We start from the raw sequence: 18,966 nt of genomic DNA, 5'->3' as shown, positions 1-18,966 counted from the left end.
AGTGTAACGGCGACAGATGACCAAAGCTGGGGGAGAATCTTTGCCTCCCAACTTCCTCCTATCACCCGAATCTCTGGTATATTCACTTTACACGGATTCCTTTGGACATTTTTCCGAGATCTCCTAGCCGTTGAATTGATTCAATTAACAATATGGATCCTATTCTCGCAGAAAGCACCCTCGCGTATCATGGACTTCGGGTGAAATCAACTAATACCGATGGATCAGGTGTTGATTCAGGCAAGGCTCAAACTGATCAAATCAAGCCGTTGATCAGGACCTTTCTTGAGGATATCGGCTTTGATCGCACCGTTCACGTTATTCAAGACCATGAGATGACAACTGCGGTTTGGCAGTACTTCCAAAGTCTGGAACTAGGAGAGAAGACTGAGAAATCGGTCCAACAAACCCTCCACCCTTCGGTGAACTTTTCATATCACGGCTATACGACGCTTCCTTTCCAAATAAGGGTGCTAGCTGCCATTCAATTCCTATATATGTTTCTAGTGGATGATGTGGCGGAGGAATTCATAGAGGACCTTCAAGCATTTGGTCAAAAGTGAGTCTACAGTTCGGCTTCATCGTGAAAGTATTCGACAATATGCTGATCCCCGCTTAGCTTTGTTCTAAATCAACACCATAAGCATTCTATCCTCACTGGATTGGATTATCACCTTCGTGCTTTATCGCGTTATTACGGCCCATACTGCCACTCTGTGATGATTAAAGGCATGCTTGATTATATCAATGGCCGTGTTATCGAGCATAAGATCAAACAGTCGAATTTCAAGTTCTCCTCCGAGTCACGCCTCACGCCTATGTTCTTGCGAACTAAGGTCGGGGGGGCAGAGATTATGATTCATTTTCTCTATCCCAAGTCAGTCTTTCCCGAAGAGGAATACGTCATGCAATATTTCCCTATCACCTTGGAGCTTGTACTCTTCATTGATTTTACCAATGATATCTTGTCCTATTATAAGGAGTTCTGTCTCAATGATGAAACAGGCAATTTCGTGGCAAATTTCGCCGACACGCATCATGTCCAACATTTGGATGTCTTGCGGCATCTCACGAACTATACGCCTGGTGTGAGTTTCAAGATTTAATTATGTTGCGATGGTCTATATTGCTAACAATCGACTGTAGGTGACAAAGTCGGCTTATAAACAGCTTGGAAACTGTCCATCGCTGCTCGCTCTAATTAAGAATTTCACCCAGGGAATGATTATGCTCTTCACGGCCCATCGTCGATACCATCTAGTGGAGTTGTTTGCAGATGAGCAATATTTGCCACCTTATGATGAGGATGCATAGTGTTTAGGTGGTCAGAATGCTGCCAAAGAAGAGACATTTTTGCCTCTTTATGGCGATAACTCAGACTTTGATCTTTTCAATAATGTGCAAAGTATACTATTGATGCCTCAAATAAGAATTAAATCATTGTGCCCAACCTTGCATTTAATATTGCCACACCTTGAGGATATACAATGTATACATGTACAAAGTATAGACCTGGAGAGAAACATAAATCCAATGACATCAGAGAACCCACCCAATCACAACACTCTTATTTTCTTCTGCCCCTCGATCTTCTCACGGACTCTCTACACATCTCCCTTTCAATTCTAGATACTATGTCTTGGTCCCAGAAGACTTTTACTCTCCCCTCTCGCAGCCGAGGTTCCTACCTTATCACCGACCATGTCCTCCAGGAGGTCCCCGAGATCCGCGACTACAAAGTCGGCATGTTGAATTTGTTTGTGCAACACACCAGCTGTGCGCTTTCGCTGAACGAAAATTGGGATGACGATGTTCGCGCCGATATGAGCGATGCGCTAGACCGTATTGCGCCTATGGATAAGAAGGGAAATCTTTATCGTCATTCTGCCGAGGGCGAGGATGATATGCCGGTATGTGTTGGAAAATAGCAGGGGGGCCCGGATTTTAGTTGATCGCTATGCTCGCTTCAAGAGTCTAGCTCTGACTAACTTCCCTGGTGCTTTTTACTCTCTCGTCGAACCCAGGCGCTAATGCACCACAGGCTCACATCAAATCGGCGCTCATTGGCGCTTCGGTCAATATCCCTATCACGAACGGTCGCTTGGCAACAGGAACATGGCAGGGCATTTGGTACCTGGAATTCCGGACCAGTCGGCACAGTCGCAAGGTTGTCGCGACAATTCAGGGACAGAAGGATTGACTAGATAGAGCTGAGCGCGGGCAATTATGATTTATCTAGGAAGTCCCGGCTACGAGGGATGCAAGATAATAACAGGAATTTGGGTTGGCGAGAGAGTCGACAAATGACCCAGATTATATGAGATCATCATATGGTAGTCGAAGTAGTACACACATTTTTGAGGACAATACCATCATCACACACGATCGAAGGGCAGTGCATCCATTCATCGATATTCTGTACACGGCCTCGGGCCCAAAACAAATGGAAAAACGCAAATTGTGCAACGCCGATAAAGGAAATCTCATGCTAGCCGCCTATCGCTGCTCCAAGCTACCCTCTGTCACACGCTGGGACTCGTTGACCTCGGCGGCGTCACCGGTGGGCTCGAGGGGGTAGCTGGTGGCGGGCAGGGACTTCAAGTAAGCGCGGTGCTGTTCGTGGGCCTAGGGAGATGTTAGCAAGGACTCAATCGTAGTCGGTGAGAGGACGGATATAAGTGGACATACAAAGGGAACACCGCAGTATCCACAGGTAGCGATCTCGGGCTTGTCGGTGTTGATGAAGACCTTGGGGTGACCGAGGGGACCACCGCCACCGTCACAGCTGACGACCTTGGACTTTGTCCAACGGACGGGCTGTCTGTGAATGAGTTCGATAGCGGCATATGGTTGCGGCTAAAGAGTAGCAAGTTAGTCTCAATCCTTGATACGCATTGCCAACAGCAATTGCATATGCACTGCTATCTTCAATGGATTCGCACCTGGGTCTCCATAATTGTCTGCTCGAAGCGAGGTCCAACCATGGCTTTCTCGCGCGGCTGCTGGCTGGCGGCCCAGGTGGTGGCGCGGTTGGGGGCCTGCATGCTCCGGATGCGCTCGCCAACCTCGGGGGCCTCCTGAAGAGTACCATCGTTACGCTGACGTCCAAACTCCTCAGTAGGCACAGCATTGGTTGCGGAGACATTCGGCGCGGGCTTCCGCGGGGTCGGGTCATTGACTTGGATAGGGTTCTCGTTCAGACGGGGCACGGTCGAGGAGTATGCGCGGACAACGAAGCGCGGGCGGACCGACACAAAGGTCGCAATTCTGCGGCCACAGGACATCATATTGGGCAAATTTCCCCGGGGTGGTTGGTTATGACGGAGGACAAAAAGAGCGTTGGCAAGGGACCAGGTGCAAGTCGGCACTGAATAATCCGCGAGGTGTGGTTTGGTGAGCGGTCACCGCTTGCTGATTTGAGATAGCTCCACCTTACTCTTTGGATTTTCTGCCGCATCATTTTATTTTGCGCTTCAGAGTGAAGGTAGTTTGACATCTTCCTTTCTCTTCTTTTGAAATTGGGTTCCATTCCATTGAGATTTTACTTTCAACCCATCATGGCTGGCTCTTCCTCCCCGGCTGGAAAGCCTGAGAAGACCATGTCGTCAAATCTATTGACCATGAAGGTATGAATAACAGTTTCCTGATTAACAGCCACGGAAAATTAATGTTATCTCCCAGTTTATGCGACGCGCTGCAGCTGCAAAAGAAACCCAAAGTCCATCTTCTGATGCTAGCTCACATAATTCCAAGCGTCCCCGTCTCTCCACCGAGGCTGAGAGCCCTCGTACCTCAGATATGGATGCGATCGCGGCGGCACTTGCTGCCGAGGAAGAAAAGCGGCAGCAAGCTGTCGCACGAGCAGCTGCAGAGGCGGGTGAGACACACTGGGTCCTTGATGTCCCCGCTACACCTCAATCCACTCAGCAGCCTATGGTATTGGCGGCAGACTCGCTGGATGCAGATGACGATACCTACTCCGGTGGACGACGTGCGTATGGCAATTTTAAGCGCAAGGAGCGCAAGGTCAGTATTTTCTCACTCGCACTTGGTATTTTGTACTCATTTTTCTTAGCCACAAACTACACGGAAGGAGGGCGATGAAGATGATGAGGATGACTACGATGAAGATGAAGACACCATAATCAACCCGTCGAATCCACAAGAAGTCACCAAAATGATGGAAAAGGCCAGACTCAAGGCTGAAGCCAAAGCAAGAGCAAACAAACGACAGACGAAGCTGTCTGAACTGACCAGTATATCTGGTTCTGGCCGTGGGTCTCTCTTGGGAGCTCCATCCTCTGACAAGAAGAAGAAGAAGCGCAAGAGCTACTAAACAGATGACCTTCCACGAGATATCGAACTCAAATGTTTTGATTGGCGTTTTAGCATAGCATATATGGCGTCTTGGCCGTTCCATTAATCAATTCCTTTTCACTTCACTATCACCCGGTAGTAAATGCCCAGCTATTACGGTGATCTTCTATCTTCTAGTGACCGAAGTACTTTCCTCTGTCCATCATACACCAAATATATGAATATCTATAAACAATGTGAATCTCTGCATCCATATCCATTATGTCAGTGTCGCCATCATAGCTCGTATTCTTGACGCATCATCAGGGCTGGTCTTCCGGGCCAGGGACATTTTCTCTTTGTTGCGGTCATCGCCCTTCAATTCGGTCATGGAGTGGGATGTTTGGGTGACAACTTTTTCCTCGCGTATACGTGGAGTGTGGGAGAAAAGGTCTTCTTGAAAGTCCTCTGTTATCAGCTTTTTTATGACAATGTAGTTGTGGTTGTGCTATATCAAACGACATTAGTTTCTAGATATATACCATATATTTTTTTTCATATAGTACCAACCTCGTCCCAATCCCAAGGCAAATTATATGCGATCAATGTTTCTGGCAGCAGGTGTTTATGGTGGACCTAGAGCATATGAGTATCTCCAGGGTTATATGTGATGATGGATGTAATTCACTTACCCTAATCCACGTTGGGTTCGTTTCTTCTTTCTTTTTCTCCTTTTTCTCCTTTTTTGCCTTCTTCTCTTTCTTCTCTTTCTTCATAATAAGCTCAATCTCCTCTTCACTGTAACCCATGCTACTCAGATGATCTCGGAACTCCTTTTTCTTCTGCTTGTTGTGTTCTTGCGGCCCCCATTCTTCCACAGCAGCTCCCTTAGTGATCTTCTTCTTAGAATTATCCACAACCCCGTGCGACTTTCGAGTGTCGTTCTCATTGATATCCCGCGTAAGGTTATCCAACTCATCTTCTTCCATCTCTAAAGAAGCCTTTGACTTTCCCTTTCTTGATTTGGCCTTCGGCATTTCCTTCTTAGTATCTCTTTTTTCGGCCTGCTCAAGTCTATTCAACCTCCAGCGTTGCTCTGCATTCATCCTCTGCACTTCCTCTTCTTGTCTCGTTTCAGGGGATTCATTATCTTCCGGTGTTGCTCGTGGCAAGTAAAAGAGGGCAAGTTCCTGTAAATGCCCGGCCACATGTTGCTGAAACTCGACAGAGGAGAGGTGTTCCTGATTGCAAATGGGGCATTTATAGATATCAGGGATTGGATGTGTTTGCTGGACGTGGGCGTACCACTGGCGACAACTTTCATACAGCCTATTTGGCGTGGAACAATCGGGGAAGACGCATACATAAGGCATCAAATCCCGGAGAATGTGCTGCGCCCATGCTCGATCATCTCGGACAGTAATGGTGTAGAAGCAATATGGACATTTGAAGTAGTTTTGCCCGCACGCTTTCGGGGGAATCGGTGGTATCTTCGTACATCCGTCTGGTCCCTTGAACAGGGTGCCATTGTATGAGGTTTCGGACACTCCATCTTCAGAAACCATGCCATCTGGTTCGTTGGTCTCCTTATATACATCCTTAACGGGATGTTCTGGCAGCATAGTCGACTTCTCCTCTTCAAGGTCAATGTAGTGGCTCGACTTCGCATGGTGCCTTTCACGATATTTCAAAATGGCTCTTTGTCGTGCCATCATAGAACTGAGTCGATCGATTACCATCTCATCTGCGTGGGGATATTTGTTGGAAGTATGCTGCTTAGCCCATAATATAAATGGCTCAGCGTCGACTTTTCGTGTTCCAAGTAACCGGTCATGATGCGCTGGTTGAGGAATCATCATCGACATCTGGTAGAGATGTGTGATTGCTTCCAGAAGGCCTTGATAAATTTGTTGAATCTCCGTTATGCTGTCATCGTATTCTGGATAGTCTCCAATACCCTCAACCCCTTCGCGTGGATATTGATTCTCGGTGTCTACATCTTCCTCGAGGACCTCTATGAGGTCTAAGAGCAGGTCTTTGACTCTCCCCAGAAGCGATAAAATCTGGACTTTTATATGGGACGCATCCCTCAGGCTGTAATCCAAAGAGGATTGTCCGGTCTGGGCGATATCAGCAGCCCATACTCGTAATCGGCCCAGCTCGTCCCTCCATGCTTGCAGAGGGACTTCAAGGATATGTCTAGCAAGACCGTCCGAAGTAATCAAGGAGCTGAACTGGATAAGGCAGCTCTGGAGAAGGTCTGGCACAGTTGCCATCCTATTTGGTTTTGTCTGAGGGTTATAAATGTGGTCCTTGGGGGTATGAAGGATGGACACCCATATAGTGCGGGGTATTGTACCTCTGGGCTGGAGGGGTTGACAAGTCAGCCTACAAAGCTCACCTTGACTCGTCAACAGGCAGAATATGGTGACTGGCATTGAGGCGGCAGGCCTCGCTCTCGCTATTCTTCCTCTCCTCATAAATCAGGTAGACGCCTACGCTCTCGGCATCGAGAAGATCAGACTTCTAAGGCGATACCGACGGGACTTTAAAGGATATTCGGAGGGACTGAAGACACAGCGCACCATCTTGCTAAATACACTGGAGCGAGCCCTCGAAGGTGTCATTGACGATGAGGATGAGATAACTCAACTCATCAATAATCCACAAGGCAAAGAATGGGCAAACGCAGCTCTGCAAAGTCGTCTACGCAGAAAGCTCGACCGAAATTACGATGCATTCTTACAAAATATGACTTCTCTCTCGGATTTGCTAGAATATCTATCTCAAAAACTACACATTAGTGAGGATCAGACGAACGTGAGTGATCTATTAATCTACTTCTTATGATATATGCCGGTTTTATACTCACCTTGGAGTGATCCTATCAGCCAGCTCCCGAAACCTGGGATCTATGGAAATTCCGTAAGATTCTTAGCAAAGCAGTTTACGACGATCTCCTTATAAAGATCAACGCAGCAAATGCAATACTGAAGCTTCTGGTTGACCAATCCGATCACCGAGAAACAAGCAAGAAAAGACGCCAGTCCTGGAGCCCCCTTCTACAGAGATACAAAAAGGCACGCAAAAATGCTAAAGGGCTATTTCAAACCATCACCGAAGGGGACTACTGGCGCTGTGGCTGTAAAGAGCAACACAGTGTCCAGCTTCAAATACAAACAAATCCACTAAAAGGTATCGAGGAGCACCCTCTCGGCAACTCCCAGCCTCAGTTACGGATGCTCTTTTCCAACAAGGCAGTAGTAGGACATAATACGAATACGGATTGTTTATTGAGCTGGACAGAAGTGGTCTTTAAGCCTTCGGAAGTTAAAGAAGTCGTGGAACTTGCTACTCTCTCCCTTTACGATGACTCCACATTGCATCAAGCCCAAAGGAGATCTAGGGTTCAGTTCAACGGTTCTACTCTCATAGAGGAAGCATCGGAACTGACTCTTGAAACCCCGTCTATCCTGCCCATTCAGGACTTCTGTTCATCTCTTCATATTGCGGAAATGCACAGTGGGCGACAAAAGACCATTAGTTTTATTTCCAACAAGAGAAATAACTCTTTCCGGTACACAATGGATGCAGTGAAGAGACTCCCACAAGGAGTTTCGCAAAGGCCTCTTGGGGAAGTTCTCTCAAAAATCAGTCGACGTGATCGACTCCATATTGCTACCGGCCTAGCATGTGGTGTAGTTCAATTCTGTGGAAATTGGCTGAAATCCTCATGGGATAGCTCCGATATCCACCTGGCTGCTGCGGACGACGGTTACAGCGTATTGCTGGACAATCTATATCTTTCATGGCCTCTTCTCCCCCCTGGTACGGGGAAAGAGTCTTACAACTCAACGCACTACCCTAACGTGCGAAGCAATCTTCTATTGCCTTTAGGGCTTGCACTAGTGGAACTATCACTTGGAAAATCCCTAAGTGTATTCTTTACACCGGAGGATGAGCATGAGGAACCATTGGTCACTAAATTCCGAGTCGCCTCAAGGCTTGTCGACAATGTGCATCAGGAAGTGGTACACATTACGCAGAAGCTGTTCATAGCTGCCTCTACTGGTCTGGCATAAACTCGCTGTCCAATGAGCAAAGATTTGTGGAACGTGTGTTTGGTAGCATTGTCTCTCCTTTGCTCAAGGACTTTGTGAATTTCGAGGGTCTGACGTGAGAATTTGAAGTTGATCTCGTAACAATAACAATCAATTTACATTGTATATACTAGCCTCTAGGCCCTGCTAGGGACCTCATTGAGTCTAAGCTGACCCTACCCTGCTAGAAGCGTTGTAAAACAGCGGCAAAAAAAGCACTATACATAGAGATACCCAAGTAGCGACTGGCTCTTCTCGAATAGAAGCAAATCAGAAAAAAATTCTCAAAGCTTCGCCTTCTCTTCCTGCTTCTTCTTCTCCCACCCCTTCTGCGTCGCAAAATTCACAATCAAATTCCAAGCAGCAACCCCAAACCCAACCGGCGGCACTACCAACAACGTCCATGCCCACCATCTCGGACTCGATGCCGCAATATTAGCCATAGCCCCCTTAACAGCAACCTCCAACTCCGCCTTATCAGCATCATTCCAGACCACTACCCCGCGCCCTGTCGTCGTGCCCCGGAACTCCGCCTGCGTTGCTTTCGTCCGCACATCTCCCTGACTCCGCACCCGGTTCTCCGCATCCTCGGCTGTAAGATGCGCATCGCGGGCGCGCAACCGCGCCGTTTGGATTTCAGGATCGTGAACCCCAACCACAATCACCGTTCCGCAGATAAGATCCATCCCGCTCTCAAAGAGGAGCGGTACATCCAGGACCACTGCCCATTGCCCGCGCAGGTAGTGGTAAATTAGGGCTTTGTAGACTTCCCATCGCACAGCGGGGTGGACGATGCCATTAAGGACCTGTCGGTCGCGTTTGCGCTCTTCCGTGCTTCCAAAGACGCGCCGCCCCAACGCCGGTCGATTCAGTGGTTTTCCATTCGGATTTGTAGGCGCATCGTCCAACAGTAGGTCTGGTGTGCTGGGGCCGAAGTAGTTGACGATTGCTTTGTAGCCTGCGGTGCCAGGTTCGACTACTTTGCGGGCGAGGAGATCGGCATCAATTATTGGGAGGGAGTAGGGTGGTGTGGAGAGGATAGATGAGACAGTTGACTTGCCCGTTGCTATTGATCCAGTGAGTCCGATGATCAGCATTTTGGCTTTAGAGAGAGGAGAGAGTTGAAGAGATGTCAAGATTGTAACAGTCGAAGTTGCGAATGCGGGGAGATAAAAATAAGCCTCGGCTCCGCATTAGGTCTTTTACGCACGTCACGTCATCTACATACTCTGTACATGTATACAGGTATGTATTGCAGAGATTCTGGATTCTCTAAATTCCAATCAAACAGCTTTCAGTAACTACTTTGCTATATATTTGATTGTATCAATCTTTGGGAAATCCTTGAAATATCAGTTGCGACCGATGGGTATCCTCGGCGTGAACTTATAGATGCGTCCTGGGGCACTACAATTTGAGAGCGCATGTACGCAGCAGAGCAAAACGCCTAACCCGAGGCAGTGAAAAGGAGAGTCGGCTTATGTGGCTGAATTTCTTCAATCCATCAGTTCAAGTTTCCGGCAATCCATGTGAAGTGTCTTGTGCTTGGCCCTTCCATCCAATCTCCGGCCACCCCTTAGGCAGCGAGGAGAATGGTGGCAGGGAATAGCGCTCATCACAGCCACCTTCCCATGGGCAGGTCAGATCACATAGTCCAAATACTTTGCAGTAGCATTCCTTCGCATTAGGGCAATGCACAGGGTCCTTTCCAAATATCACTAGAGAAAATGTTAGCTTTCGATCGGAACCGAGGGGACTGCAGGGAAATCACATACTATGCCATGAATATTCCATAATCCGTCCACTCAAATCGTCCTCTAGCGGCGTCTCCGCCAGCCATGTGCGAAAGCGCTCATAGTCACTGCGCGGCCGTTCCAGCACCTTGGCGCGGGAAAGACCAAATTGCGCGCAGCACGACACGCCTACCTCCTCCGGGATCGGGATTCCAGGGAATAGCTCCATGAATCCATTCTTGAAGTATTCGCCGGCGTGTACGTTGCTGCGATGCGTGTCGGTATGAGGACGGATTTCTATTGGGCATCCGAGGGTCCAAACGCATCGTAGATTGACGTATCCTTGCTCTTGTATGTATGGGATCTGGACGTTTCGGAGTGGTGGAATGCCGTCATAGTATGGGTCGTCGTTGTGCCATTGGTAGCGTTTCGAGTGGATGAAGAGCATTGTGTCGGGTAGATTATTGTAATTGTCGATGATGTATCTGGTTCAACAGTTCGAGTCAGTATGGGGTACGAGAGGTAACAAGGTAACAGATGTTGCGTGTTGGACTCACGTCAAATACACCATTGACTCCCGGCCTTTGTTGCGCGTCACCGTCAAGGGCGCGTGCTTGTCATCCACCACGTAGATACTTTTCGTCCAGTCGGGGAAGTATTCTGACAGCCATGACGTGTCATCACTTTTCATGCTAGCCACGACCATTTCCTTGCGTCTCGGTACAGCAGGACGAGCCAGCTCGTCTGATTTTGTAGATCCATGTTTCTCCGCATAGCTCCCTGTTTCGGTCTTCACCGGGGACTTCGTTGTCGAAAAGAATAAAAGGTACAGGGCGATGACGATGAAGATAGTAAGGAAGATAGCTTTCATCCGACTACGGCGTCGGGGGCCCTGAGGCCCACTAGGAGCGAACAACATGTTGGATGAAGGGCACTCTGCCCGGGTGGTCAAGTCATTGAGGGGGGGGGGAGAAAGTTGATGGTCAACGGGAAATCAAAGCCCCGGGAGAAACTCGAGAAATCTGGGGATGACAAGTAGAATATACTTGGAATATTAATCAAATACTAATTCATGTAGTATCTGTGTAGGTACTCCGTAATAAATTCCGGAATTGTTAGAGACATCTGGAGGTCGACGTGTCGCAAGTTGAAGTTCTCCGCAACAGCTAAGTTATTTTTTTTTTTTTGGTTTTAGCACTACCCTCACAACTATCACAGTCAATAACAGCTATAACAATTAGAAAAGATATAAAAGATATAAAATCAAGCTAATTTATAAGTTCATCAAGAGCAGATATGTTAATATGTTAATGTATTGATGTGTTATATATAGATCGAATTGGTTTGACCAACATATATTCATCTGATAGATGTCCCTAGACATTCTACCTACATTTTCACCTATTGGCACCCATTAATATGTTCAAAATACCAATAATGATTATCAATACTTGGGTCCAACGTCCCCGCATTTCCAGCCTTCGAGCCTACGCCTTCAATAACATCAATATCGGACGAGGTCACCGTCGTATCGTCGCCAACCGTAATCCAGTACTCGGGACTGGCGTGACTAAAACCAAGATGTGAAGGCGGCACCTTAGGCACCAAGTCATTATCATGTGTGACGCGCCAGAGACTGCCCTGGTTCGTCATATATTCAGCCAGAGCCGCATTGCCCACCCGTGGCTGGCCATAGGTGTACTATAATCTGTGAGTATACACTATTATCAAGGAGTACGAAATAATGGTACTTACCAGGTCTAGTTCATATCCTGCATTTCGAAGTATGGTACCTCCCAATGCAGCAAGAGCTCCGCCAAAGCTGTGGCCTGTCACGACAAGAGTGTAGCCTGGGTAGGTTGTCTGTGCGGCCTTGATCCTGGATGTCAGATCATCCGCAACAGTCTCCCAGGATTCCAAAAACCCTCTGTGGGCTTCACAGCCACTGCATATACTACTGGCATCGGTAAAGATAAAGTTGAGGTTCGCGACCCAAGTCTTTAGTGTGCGACTACCCCGGAATGAGACAACAATCAGCTTGTTTGTTTTGTCGACCGCGAGGAAGCCGGCGACATCGCCATAGCTGGACGAGCTAATAGGTGTCACTGTGTTAGCGAACAGTTTGTGACTTGGCTTTGGAACTTGGTCCCATACTCATCAAACTCATATAGAGAAATTGTGTCAGCGGCCTCCACTAACGGACAGTTGCCTGCCTCGCAAGATAGCGCATCGCCGGTTGAGTTGTCATTGTTCGTGCAGTATGACGCCGCAGCCCACTGAGAGAATAGGGTCAATTGACCAAGCACATCAGTCGACACATCTGTTGCTCGTCAGTTAGTCAGTTTATCCGCATGAATCAAAAGGCGAGCGCATATCCATACCTCGAGGAACAGAACGAGAAGGAGCAGCAACTGTCAACACCGCAAGAGCAGCGATAGCCCCAAGCCGACCAAGATGAAGCATGATGAAGCTCTCTAGAGTAGGGCTTTCTCAACGGCGAGTATACGCACACACACACACACACACCTGGAGATGGCTATGCAGACAAGGCTACCTTATGTATGGTCGGCGAACCCATATGGATCCGTATAGATACTAAAATCCTTTACAAATCCCGACATCTTCGAGGAGCGGGGTACAACGCCCATTCTCTCGTAGATTAAATTATTTCCGAACTCAGCTATATCTCCGGTTTCATGGCGCATATTTCACGCGTGACCGGAGGGATTCCGTTGGGATCGACATGGAACTCATGCAATTGTTGAGTTCGTCAGGAATGTAACCCCGGTGAAACCTCGGACGATTGGATGATAATTGGTTAACACATATTAAGATAGCGGAGTTCCGGTCTAGAATGAGGTTAGGGCTGCCCTGAGAGGGGGCTTATTTGTACCTTGCAGCGGGACGGAGTTGGTCCAACAATGGTCATTGCGCCATATGCGATAACAACCTTGGAAGCTCCGTGAAGATGAACATTTTGGGCTCTTTGCATTTCGGGTCAAAGTAAATTTCCGTGTTGATTGGGTTATGCATAGGGATTGCGTTACCCTCGGGTGTTGTTCGACGATCTTATCTCATGCAGCATATATTAATTGCTGAAATGTTCGGTATCGTAGGAGAAATTCCAGCCACTCACTTCCACCCGTGACTAATATCATGTGGAAAAGCTTATGTTGTACGGAGTACTCCGTACTCCGCAGGGCTTGGTTGTTTCGGAGTAATAACGAACTACAGCATTATGTATGAACATGTGTGATCATTAGAAGCGTAAAATTGATTTGACTGGTTGGATCTATTCCATTTTCAATCGTGGGGTTTTTTTTTTTTTTTTTTTTCTTTTTTTTCCTCCCAAGGTCCGGGAAAAAAAAACAAATCCCCTTATTGGCGAATCCCGTCTTCGATGCCAGTCAGAAACCGTATGTTGTTCATCATTGCTGCCAGTAAGGAACCTTGGTGCTCAGGCCCGAAGCAGGCTTGGCTAGCATTTCTTTGTTCTTGAAATTACTCCCCACTACTGGTGAGATTCAATCTTCATTCCCTCCTCAACACCAGTCATACCAGTGTCCTGTCCATCGTCTGCCCCATCACCATTAACAAGAACTCTGGGAGGGATAGTGTAGCCAGGAGGCAACGGAGTGCCAGGAGTCACAGCAACAATGTTGTCATTCTCATCGACCATCTCAAAGTTGTATCGCGATAGGAGATGCGGAATGGCAGAGAGTTGAGGGCCATAGCGAGCAGTGTTATCATACAACTCGAACAGCGGCACAGCGAGAAGTTTCATATTCTTCGGAACGGAGAGAACCTCTATTAAAAAAAAAAAATTGGGTCATATGTTAGCAATCTTTACGGGGAAGACCTCATGGTGGGTTAGAACTCACTCTTCTTCGGGAGGCGAATAAAGTACAACTTCTTGCACTCCTTGGGCCGCGTGACATGGCCAGGAAGGAACGGATACATAAAAGTCTCGAAGTTGGGTCGCCACCATTGCGCAAGTGTGTCGCTGATCTCCCAGTCATCGTTAACACCTTCGCCGGAGAACTGAGATCCCACAGGTGCGAGACGCTCATTCAGTCGTTTCTTGAAACCTTCAATCTCGTCATCCTCGGGTTGCAGATAATCGCCTGGCCTAAAGACTATTAGCAGTGAATTGTGAATATGCGCAAATAAACCATAGAGAACTCACAACTTAAAGAATGCATTGGCAATCTGCAGCATCAGCACATGGGGGTGGTTGTGCTCGTGGCACACCAGGATTCCCTCACACGTCCGTCGCATTCCATGGAGCCCATAGTGTTCCTCGAGGCGCTTCAGTCGTGCTAGAACCGAAGGGTCCTCTTCGGGTTGTGTCTCTTTGGTACCGAAGGTATAGTTCGACAGGGGGTACAAGCGGACAGTCTCCGGCTGCTGCGCGGTGAAGTCCTTAGGGACAATGGGCCTAGAAGTCATCGGGTCAGGCTGATCTATTCAAAAATTGCATTGTCAAATAAAGTATTTATCAAGAGTACTTACGGAAGCCCACTGACAGGAACATCCTCCGTGGTAGTAGCCATATTGACGGGTCGTTCGTTGTTATTGTGGTCAAGGACAGGCAGCTTTCCCCAAGCTCCCATGTTACTTATCGCTTATCGGGGTTTGCTGTCACTGTCCTCGGAAGAATAATATCCCGCAAGGGGGATGGATTATCCGGTCGTATATAAAACATAGTGAAGGATAAGGATACGGTTTTATATTTCACTATACTATACTACTACATGTAAGTGCGCAATTGGGTAACCTCAGGGTTGACTGCCTTCCTTGGTTTGATATCTGAACAGGACGATACAGGTGGACAAGGCTATCCGGGTACTATAACTGTTATACTATAACTGTTAGGGCAGAGAGTATAGTGCTGTAGAGGTGATATAAAACAAATGTCTTCTGATTGAGTAGATTGAGTATGCAAATTAGATATCTTCTCTAGGGCTGATTGAGTATATCTGTAACTTATATAATTTCTTCCAGTCTCCCGGGGCTAAAACCCGTTCTACAAAACAACTTGTCTGAACGTAATTCGTTTGATTATTGTCCGTCTCTGGAACTTCACTATATCTTCCAAATTGACAAACACCTCAACTCTCGAATTCATGCAACCGTCCCACCCAACACCAGACCTACTCCAAATGTATACCATTTATAGCTTGGCATCGAAATCCTCATACTCACTCAAATCAGTGACAGGAACAGGGCCAGTGCTGACAGGCAAACGTGCTTTGAAAGTCGGCACATCGGTGATGACGACGGCTTTTTGAGCCTCACCATTACCATTGGCCGCACCCTGAGTGTCACTGCTAGAGTCAAGACCCAGCTCCTTCAACTGCGAACTGAGCTTCTCATCCAGTGTCTCAAGGACAGGTTCAATCTTCTTCTGCGATAAGCCCGTCTCAGTCTCCAGGAAGTTCTTCATAGCAAAGATAACCTGGGACTTGTCCGCAGCCGTCGTGTCAACCTCATCGAGTGCCTTTGCGAAGCGGGCAGAATCCACGGTGAATTCAGCAGCTTCAAGGTGCTTGGTAACTACTTCGACAAGGCGTGTTCTCTGTTCGGCTGGTTTGGGCGCCTCAACTTGCGCGCCTGACTGAGCGTTCATGTGGATGGCGAGCTTAGCGCGCGTTGCCGAAGAGGGATCGATGTATTGCTGGTAAAATGCAATGAGATCCGCCTTAGTCAAAGCACGCACATTGGCCGCGTCGGTTTCGTGCTGCAGGAAATCAAAGTACTCAGATCCGACATGCGACCAGTACCGACCAGTCTCAGAGCTCAGGTTCTTGAGTTTCTCCAGGCGCTTGTTCACGACACTACGCTTGTGACCCTCAAATTCTTCTTCGGGCATCTTCTCGAGAATGGGGCCAAACTGACGGAGGAAAGTCTCAATGCGCGATTCGAGATACTGTGCCGTGCGCTCACTTTGGATGATGACCCGGTAGCCCAGGGTGGTGGCGTTGTATCGGGCGCCACTCCACACCACATATCCAAGCTGTTCCTTGCTGCGCAGCTGGTCGAATGCAGGTTCGTCAGTAAGCTGTGCGAACAGCTGAAGTTTCGACCGCAGGACGTCATCGGAGAAGAGTCCAATATAGAGGTAGTACTCGATGCAGTGATTGACGTTGGCCGGATCCTTAAGCGACCGGGGGTAGACATAGTTGGCACCGGGGGGCAAGGTCATGTTGCGGCGCAAGTACCACTGCGACGGAGGCAGAGGACGGCCTCCCAAGATCTTCTCAATAGAGTCCGTCATACGAAGGGCATCCTCCTTGTACAAGTTTCCGTGGGCCAGAACTTCAATGTGGGTCTGCTCAAGCAACTGGGGGAAGAAGTTGACCACATCATCGCACTCAACATGCTCCAGCTCCTCAAGGTACTGCTCGTTGACCCAGCTGCGCTCGGCAAGGAGGTAGCGAGTGTAATCTCCGACCTGGTAGTAAGGCTGTTGGTACTCGGCATTGCGGAATGCCCGCGTCAAGCGCTCTTTGATAATGTGGAACCGATCCTGGTTGACAACTAGCCCACGCATGGTATTGAGTACTTTGTCTAATAGAGCGGACATCTTGTCGTTGTACCCGCTCACGGAAATGTCCAATCCCAAAATGTTCGCTGAGAGATGGTAGTCCAAACCAGCAAGCTCTGCATCGTAGGAGTATTCATCCAGCGAATCTCGCACCAACTCGCTGTACAGCTTTGTTTTGATGAGATTGGCGGGTGTAGCCCACACCAAAGGGTTACGGAGCGTTACCTCAACAGTCGCTTTAGGCACCCAGAAACGGTCATCCTTCTTGAACCACAGGCGCACCCGGTCGTCATGGCGAATCAGTTTAGGAGTGTTTGTTGGCTCGGCAACCTCTTTCTTTTCTACCGAGAGCCTGGTCGGCACAAATTCGTTCTTGTGAGGCATGTGCACGTTGGAAGTACGGGTAGCCTCAGTAGACTCTAGAGCCTTCTGAAGACCGCCCAAGAACTCCTGTGGGATCTTCTCGACCTTGTATTCGGTACCATACCACTTCTCCTTCTGGTCCCATGTACCCGGGAACTCCTGGGACACAACGACCAGGCGGAAGTTGTCAGCCCGCAGATAGCTCAATGCCTTCTTGATCAGGTCAGAATCAAATCGTCGCAACAAAGACCCGCTCAGCAGCCATTCACTAGGCAATGACTTTTGCATAACGCTGCTCAATCGGCTGGTGAACCGACTAGCCGGGGTCTTCTGCTTGAACCGGAAATCGACCTCGGCAAGGTTTTTCATCTCGTCGAAGATCCATTGCTCGGGATCGCGTTGCTTGATCATAGCGATATACTCAAAGACAACGTTTGCGACTTCCTGGTATTGCTTCAGACCTTCGGGGGTCAGGCGCACCGAGATAGTGAAAAATGCCGACCCAGCGCAGACAGGCATGGCGCCTGCAGACAGGCCATTAGCCCACCCCTTAGCCTTGAGGTAAGAAAGAACACTGCCCGGGCCCTCATGGCCAATGAGATGGCTGATATACCGGCTAGGCTGGGTGTCGTGCAAATCCTCCTCATCAAGGAACGGGAAGTACATATCCATAGATCGAGTATCCATGACTGGCTTCACGAACACCTGAGTGCACATGTCCTTCTCAGTGAAGGGTTGGACATCGTCCCAGCGGTTCTGGGCAAGATTCTTGTTCTCAACATCAGAAAAGAGCTCAGAGACCCACTGTTCCAGCGTGTCCAAAGACTCCCGCCCCAAGACAACCAGCTTCGCCCGGTTGGCTGAGTAGTGCTTCTCGTAAAACCGGATGAACTCACTGCGGACTTCCAGACCGCGTTTCTGTGGATCTTCTTTCAAAGTCTGCAGATTACCGGTCGAGAAGTGGCTGTAGGGATGTTTTGGGTTCGAAAGCGACTTGTTCAGTTGCATCAAACGCCACAGGTCACTTTGAAGGTTCTTTTTATTTTCCGAATCCACCGCCTGCAGCTCCCGTTCTAGGGTTGACTCTAGGAAAAGTGGAGCGACAAAGAACTGGGCAAACCGATCCAATGCGCCATAGAGGGGCGACTTTCCATCTGAACCATTCCCATTCGTCGCAACGCCATTGTTATCATTTGTCTCGGCAGGGGTGCTGTCTCCACTAGATTTAGGGGCACTAGAGTCACCTGTGGCGGACACTTCAAAGAAGTAGTTCGTTTCGGTGGCGGCTGTGTAGGCATTTGACGAACCAGAGTGGGACGCTAGGTACTGGTTGTATGCATTTTCCTTCGGATACTAAATAATAGAGATCCCTGTTAGTATTGACCTCGGCTGGGAAGACGGGGGATTCTTCATTTACCTTTTTTGTGCCCATGAACAACAAATGCTCTACTGCATGAGCCATTCCTGGCATATCATCTTCATCGGAGAAATTGCCCACATTGACATTCACGGCGGCACTGGCCTTATCAGTGTCCGGGTCATGAACTAGAAGGGCCTCAAGCTTGTTTGGCAAACGGATCACTCGATAAGAACGATCATCAAGCTCCGGTTTCTCCAAGTTCTCTGTAATACGCTCGATTTGAGCCATGATCGGAGGTGTGGCGGTGAAGTTAGGAGGTGAATGGGAGGATGAACGGCGGGTCCAATGCACGGAAGAAAGAATCGGTAAAGGTACGAGCCGTACTGAACGAGGACTGGCCACAGCGATGCGTGACAACAAATCGGGATAAGGGCGAGTTGAACTGCGAATGAGACCTTTGTGACACAGATTTTTGGAGGACCTTGGAGGCATTCAGGTGTCAAGGGGAGAGGCCAATGACGTGACTGATAAGGTCAATGCACTTGGGAATTCCAGGGAGCCGAAAGA

The 18,966-nt window shown here is 48.4% G+C and overlaps 10 protein-coding genes across 10 annotated transcripts; 3 read left to right on the top strand and 7 right to left on the bottom strand.

Annotated features, from left to right (window-relative positions):
- Positions 1-152: 152 nt before the first annotated feature.
- On the top strand, positions 153-2,200 carry PEX2_071070 (Trichodiene synthase; the record flags this gene model as incomplete). The annotated part of the gene is made up of 4 exons (XM_016744378.1): positions 153-559; positions 620-1,088; positions 1,650-1,910; positions 2,042-2,200. The coding sequence occupies 4 exons, from the start codon at positions 153-155 to the stop codon at positions 2,198-2,200; spliced, it is 1,296 nt and encodes a 431-aa protein (XP_016596945.1).
- A 296-nt stretch (positions 2,201-2,496) lies between these two features.
- PEX2_071060 (zinc-finger domain-containing protein) lies at positions 2,497-3,287 on the bottom strand (the record flags this gene model as incomplete). The annotated part of the gene is made up of 3 exons (XM_016744377.1): positions 2,497-2,625; positions 2,689-2,856; positions 2,943-3,287. The coding sequence occupies 3 exons, from the start codon at positions 3,285-3,287 to the stop codon at positions 2,497-2,499; spliced, it is 642 nt and encodes a 213-aa protein (XP_016596944.1).
- A 270-nt stretch (positions 3,288-3,557) lies between these two features.
- Positions 3,558-4,336, top strand: PEX2_071050 (uncharacterized protein; the record flags this gene model as incomplete). Its single annotated transcript, XM_016744376.1, has 3 exons — positions 3,558-3,626; positions 3,682-4,026; positions 4,076-4,336. The coding sequence occupies 3 exons, from the start codon at positions 3,558-3,560 to the stop codon at positions 4,334-4,336; spliced, it is 675 nt and encodes a 224-aa protein (XP_016596943.1).
- Positions 4,337-4,576: 240 nt separating this feature from the next.
- PEX2_071040 (uncharacterized protein) lies at positions 4,577-6,572 on the bottom strand (the record flags this gene model as incomplete). Its single annotated transcript, XM_016744375.1, has 3 exons — positions 4,577-4,804; positions 4,867-4,932; positions 4,989-6,572. The coding sequence occupies 3 exons, from the start codon at positions 6,570-6,572 to the stop codon at positions 4,577-4,579; spliced, it is 1,878 nt and encodes a 625-aa protein (XP_016596942.1).
- A 148-nt stretch (positions 6,573-6,720) lies between these two features.
- PEX2_071030 (uncharacterized protein) lies at positions 6,721-8,378 on the top strand (the record flags this gene model as incomplete). Its single annotated transcript, XM_016744374.1, has 2 exons — positions 6,721-7,116; positions 7,188-8,378. The coding sequence occupies 2 exons, from the start codon at positions 6,721-6,723 to the stop codon at positions 8,376-8,378; spliced, it is 1,587 nt and encodes a 528-aa protein (XP_016596941.1).
- Positions 8,379-8,680: 302 nt separating this feature from the next.
- Positions 8,681-9,493, bottom strand: PEX2_071020 (putative dephospho-CoA kinase; the record flags this gene model as incomplete). Its single annotated transcript, XM_016744373.1, has 1 exon — positions 8,681-9,493. The coding sequence occupies one exon, from the start codon at positions 9,491-9,493 to the stop codon at positions 8,681-8,683; it is 813 nt and encodes a 270-aa protein (XP_016596940.1).
- Positions 9,494-9,905: 412 nt separating this feature from the next.
- PEX2_071010 (Lipase, class 3) lies at positions 9,906-12,592 on the bottom strand (the record flags this gene model as incomplete). The annotated part of the gene is made up of 7 exons (XM_016744372.1): positions 9,906-10,114; positions 10,172-10,614; positions 10,687-11,031; positions 11,562-11,830; positions 11,885-12,221; positions 12,284-12,449; positions 12,511-12,592. 7 exons carry the CDS (start codon positions 12,590-12,592, stop codon positions 9,906-9,908), a joined length of 1,851 nt encoding a protein of 616 aa, XP_016596939.1.
- A 92-nt stretch (positions 12,593-12,684) lies between these two features.
- PEX2_071000 (uncharacterized protein) lies at positions 12,685-12,834 on the bottom strand (the record flags this gene model as incomplete). Its single annotated transcript, XM_016744371.1, has 1 exon — positions 12,685-12,834. One exon carries the CDS (start codon positions 12,832-12,834, stop codon positions 12,685-12,687), a length of 150 nt encoding a protein of 49 aa, XP_016596938.1.
- An 806-nt stretch (positions 12,835-13,640) lies between these two features.
- On the bottom strand, positions 13,641-14,742 carry PEX2_070990 (cleavage and polyadenylation specificity factor subunit 5; the record flags this gene model as incomplete). The annotated part of the gene is made up of 4 exons (XM_016744370.1): positions 13,641-13,936; positions 14,011-14,258; positions 14,316-14,567; positions 14,642-14,742. The coding sequence occupies 4 exons, from the start codon at positions 14,740-14,742 to the stop codon at positions 13,641-13,643; spliced, it is 897 nt and encodes a 298-aa protein (XP_016596937.1).
- A 560-nt stretch (positions 14,743-15,302) lies between these two features.
- Positions 15,303-18,687, bottom strand: PEX2_070980 (uncharacterized protein; the record flags this gene model as incomplete). Its single annotated transcript, XM_016744369.1, has 2 exons — positions 15,303-18,392; positions 18,457-18,687. 2 exons carry the CDS (start codon positions 18,685-18,687, stop codon positions 15,303-15,305), a joined length of 3,321 nt encoding a protein of 1,106 aa, XP_016596936.1.
- Positions 18,688-18,966: the final 279 nt, after the last annotated feature.

Source organism: Penicillium expansum (assembly GCF_000769745.1).
Source record: "Penicillium expansum strain MD-8 chromosome Unknown contig231, whole genome shotgun sequence".
NCBI classification, from domain to species: domain Eukaryota; kingdom Fungi; phylum Ascomycota; class Eurotiomycetes; order Eurotiales; family Aspergillaceae; genus Penicillium; species Penicillium expansum.
The sequence above is the reverse complement of the archived record's forward strand: the minus strand, read 5'-3'. Positions and strand labels throughout refer to the sequence as shown.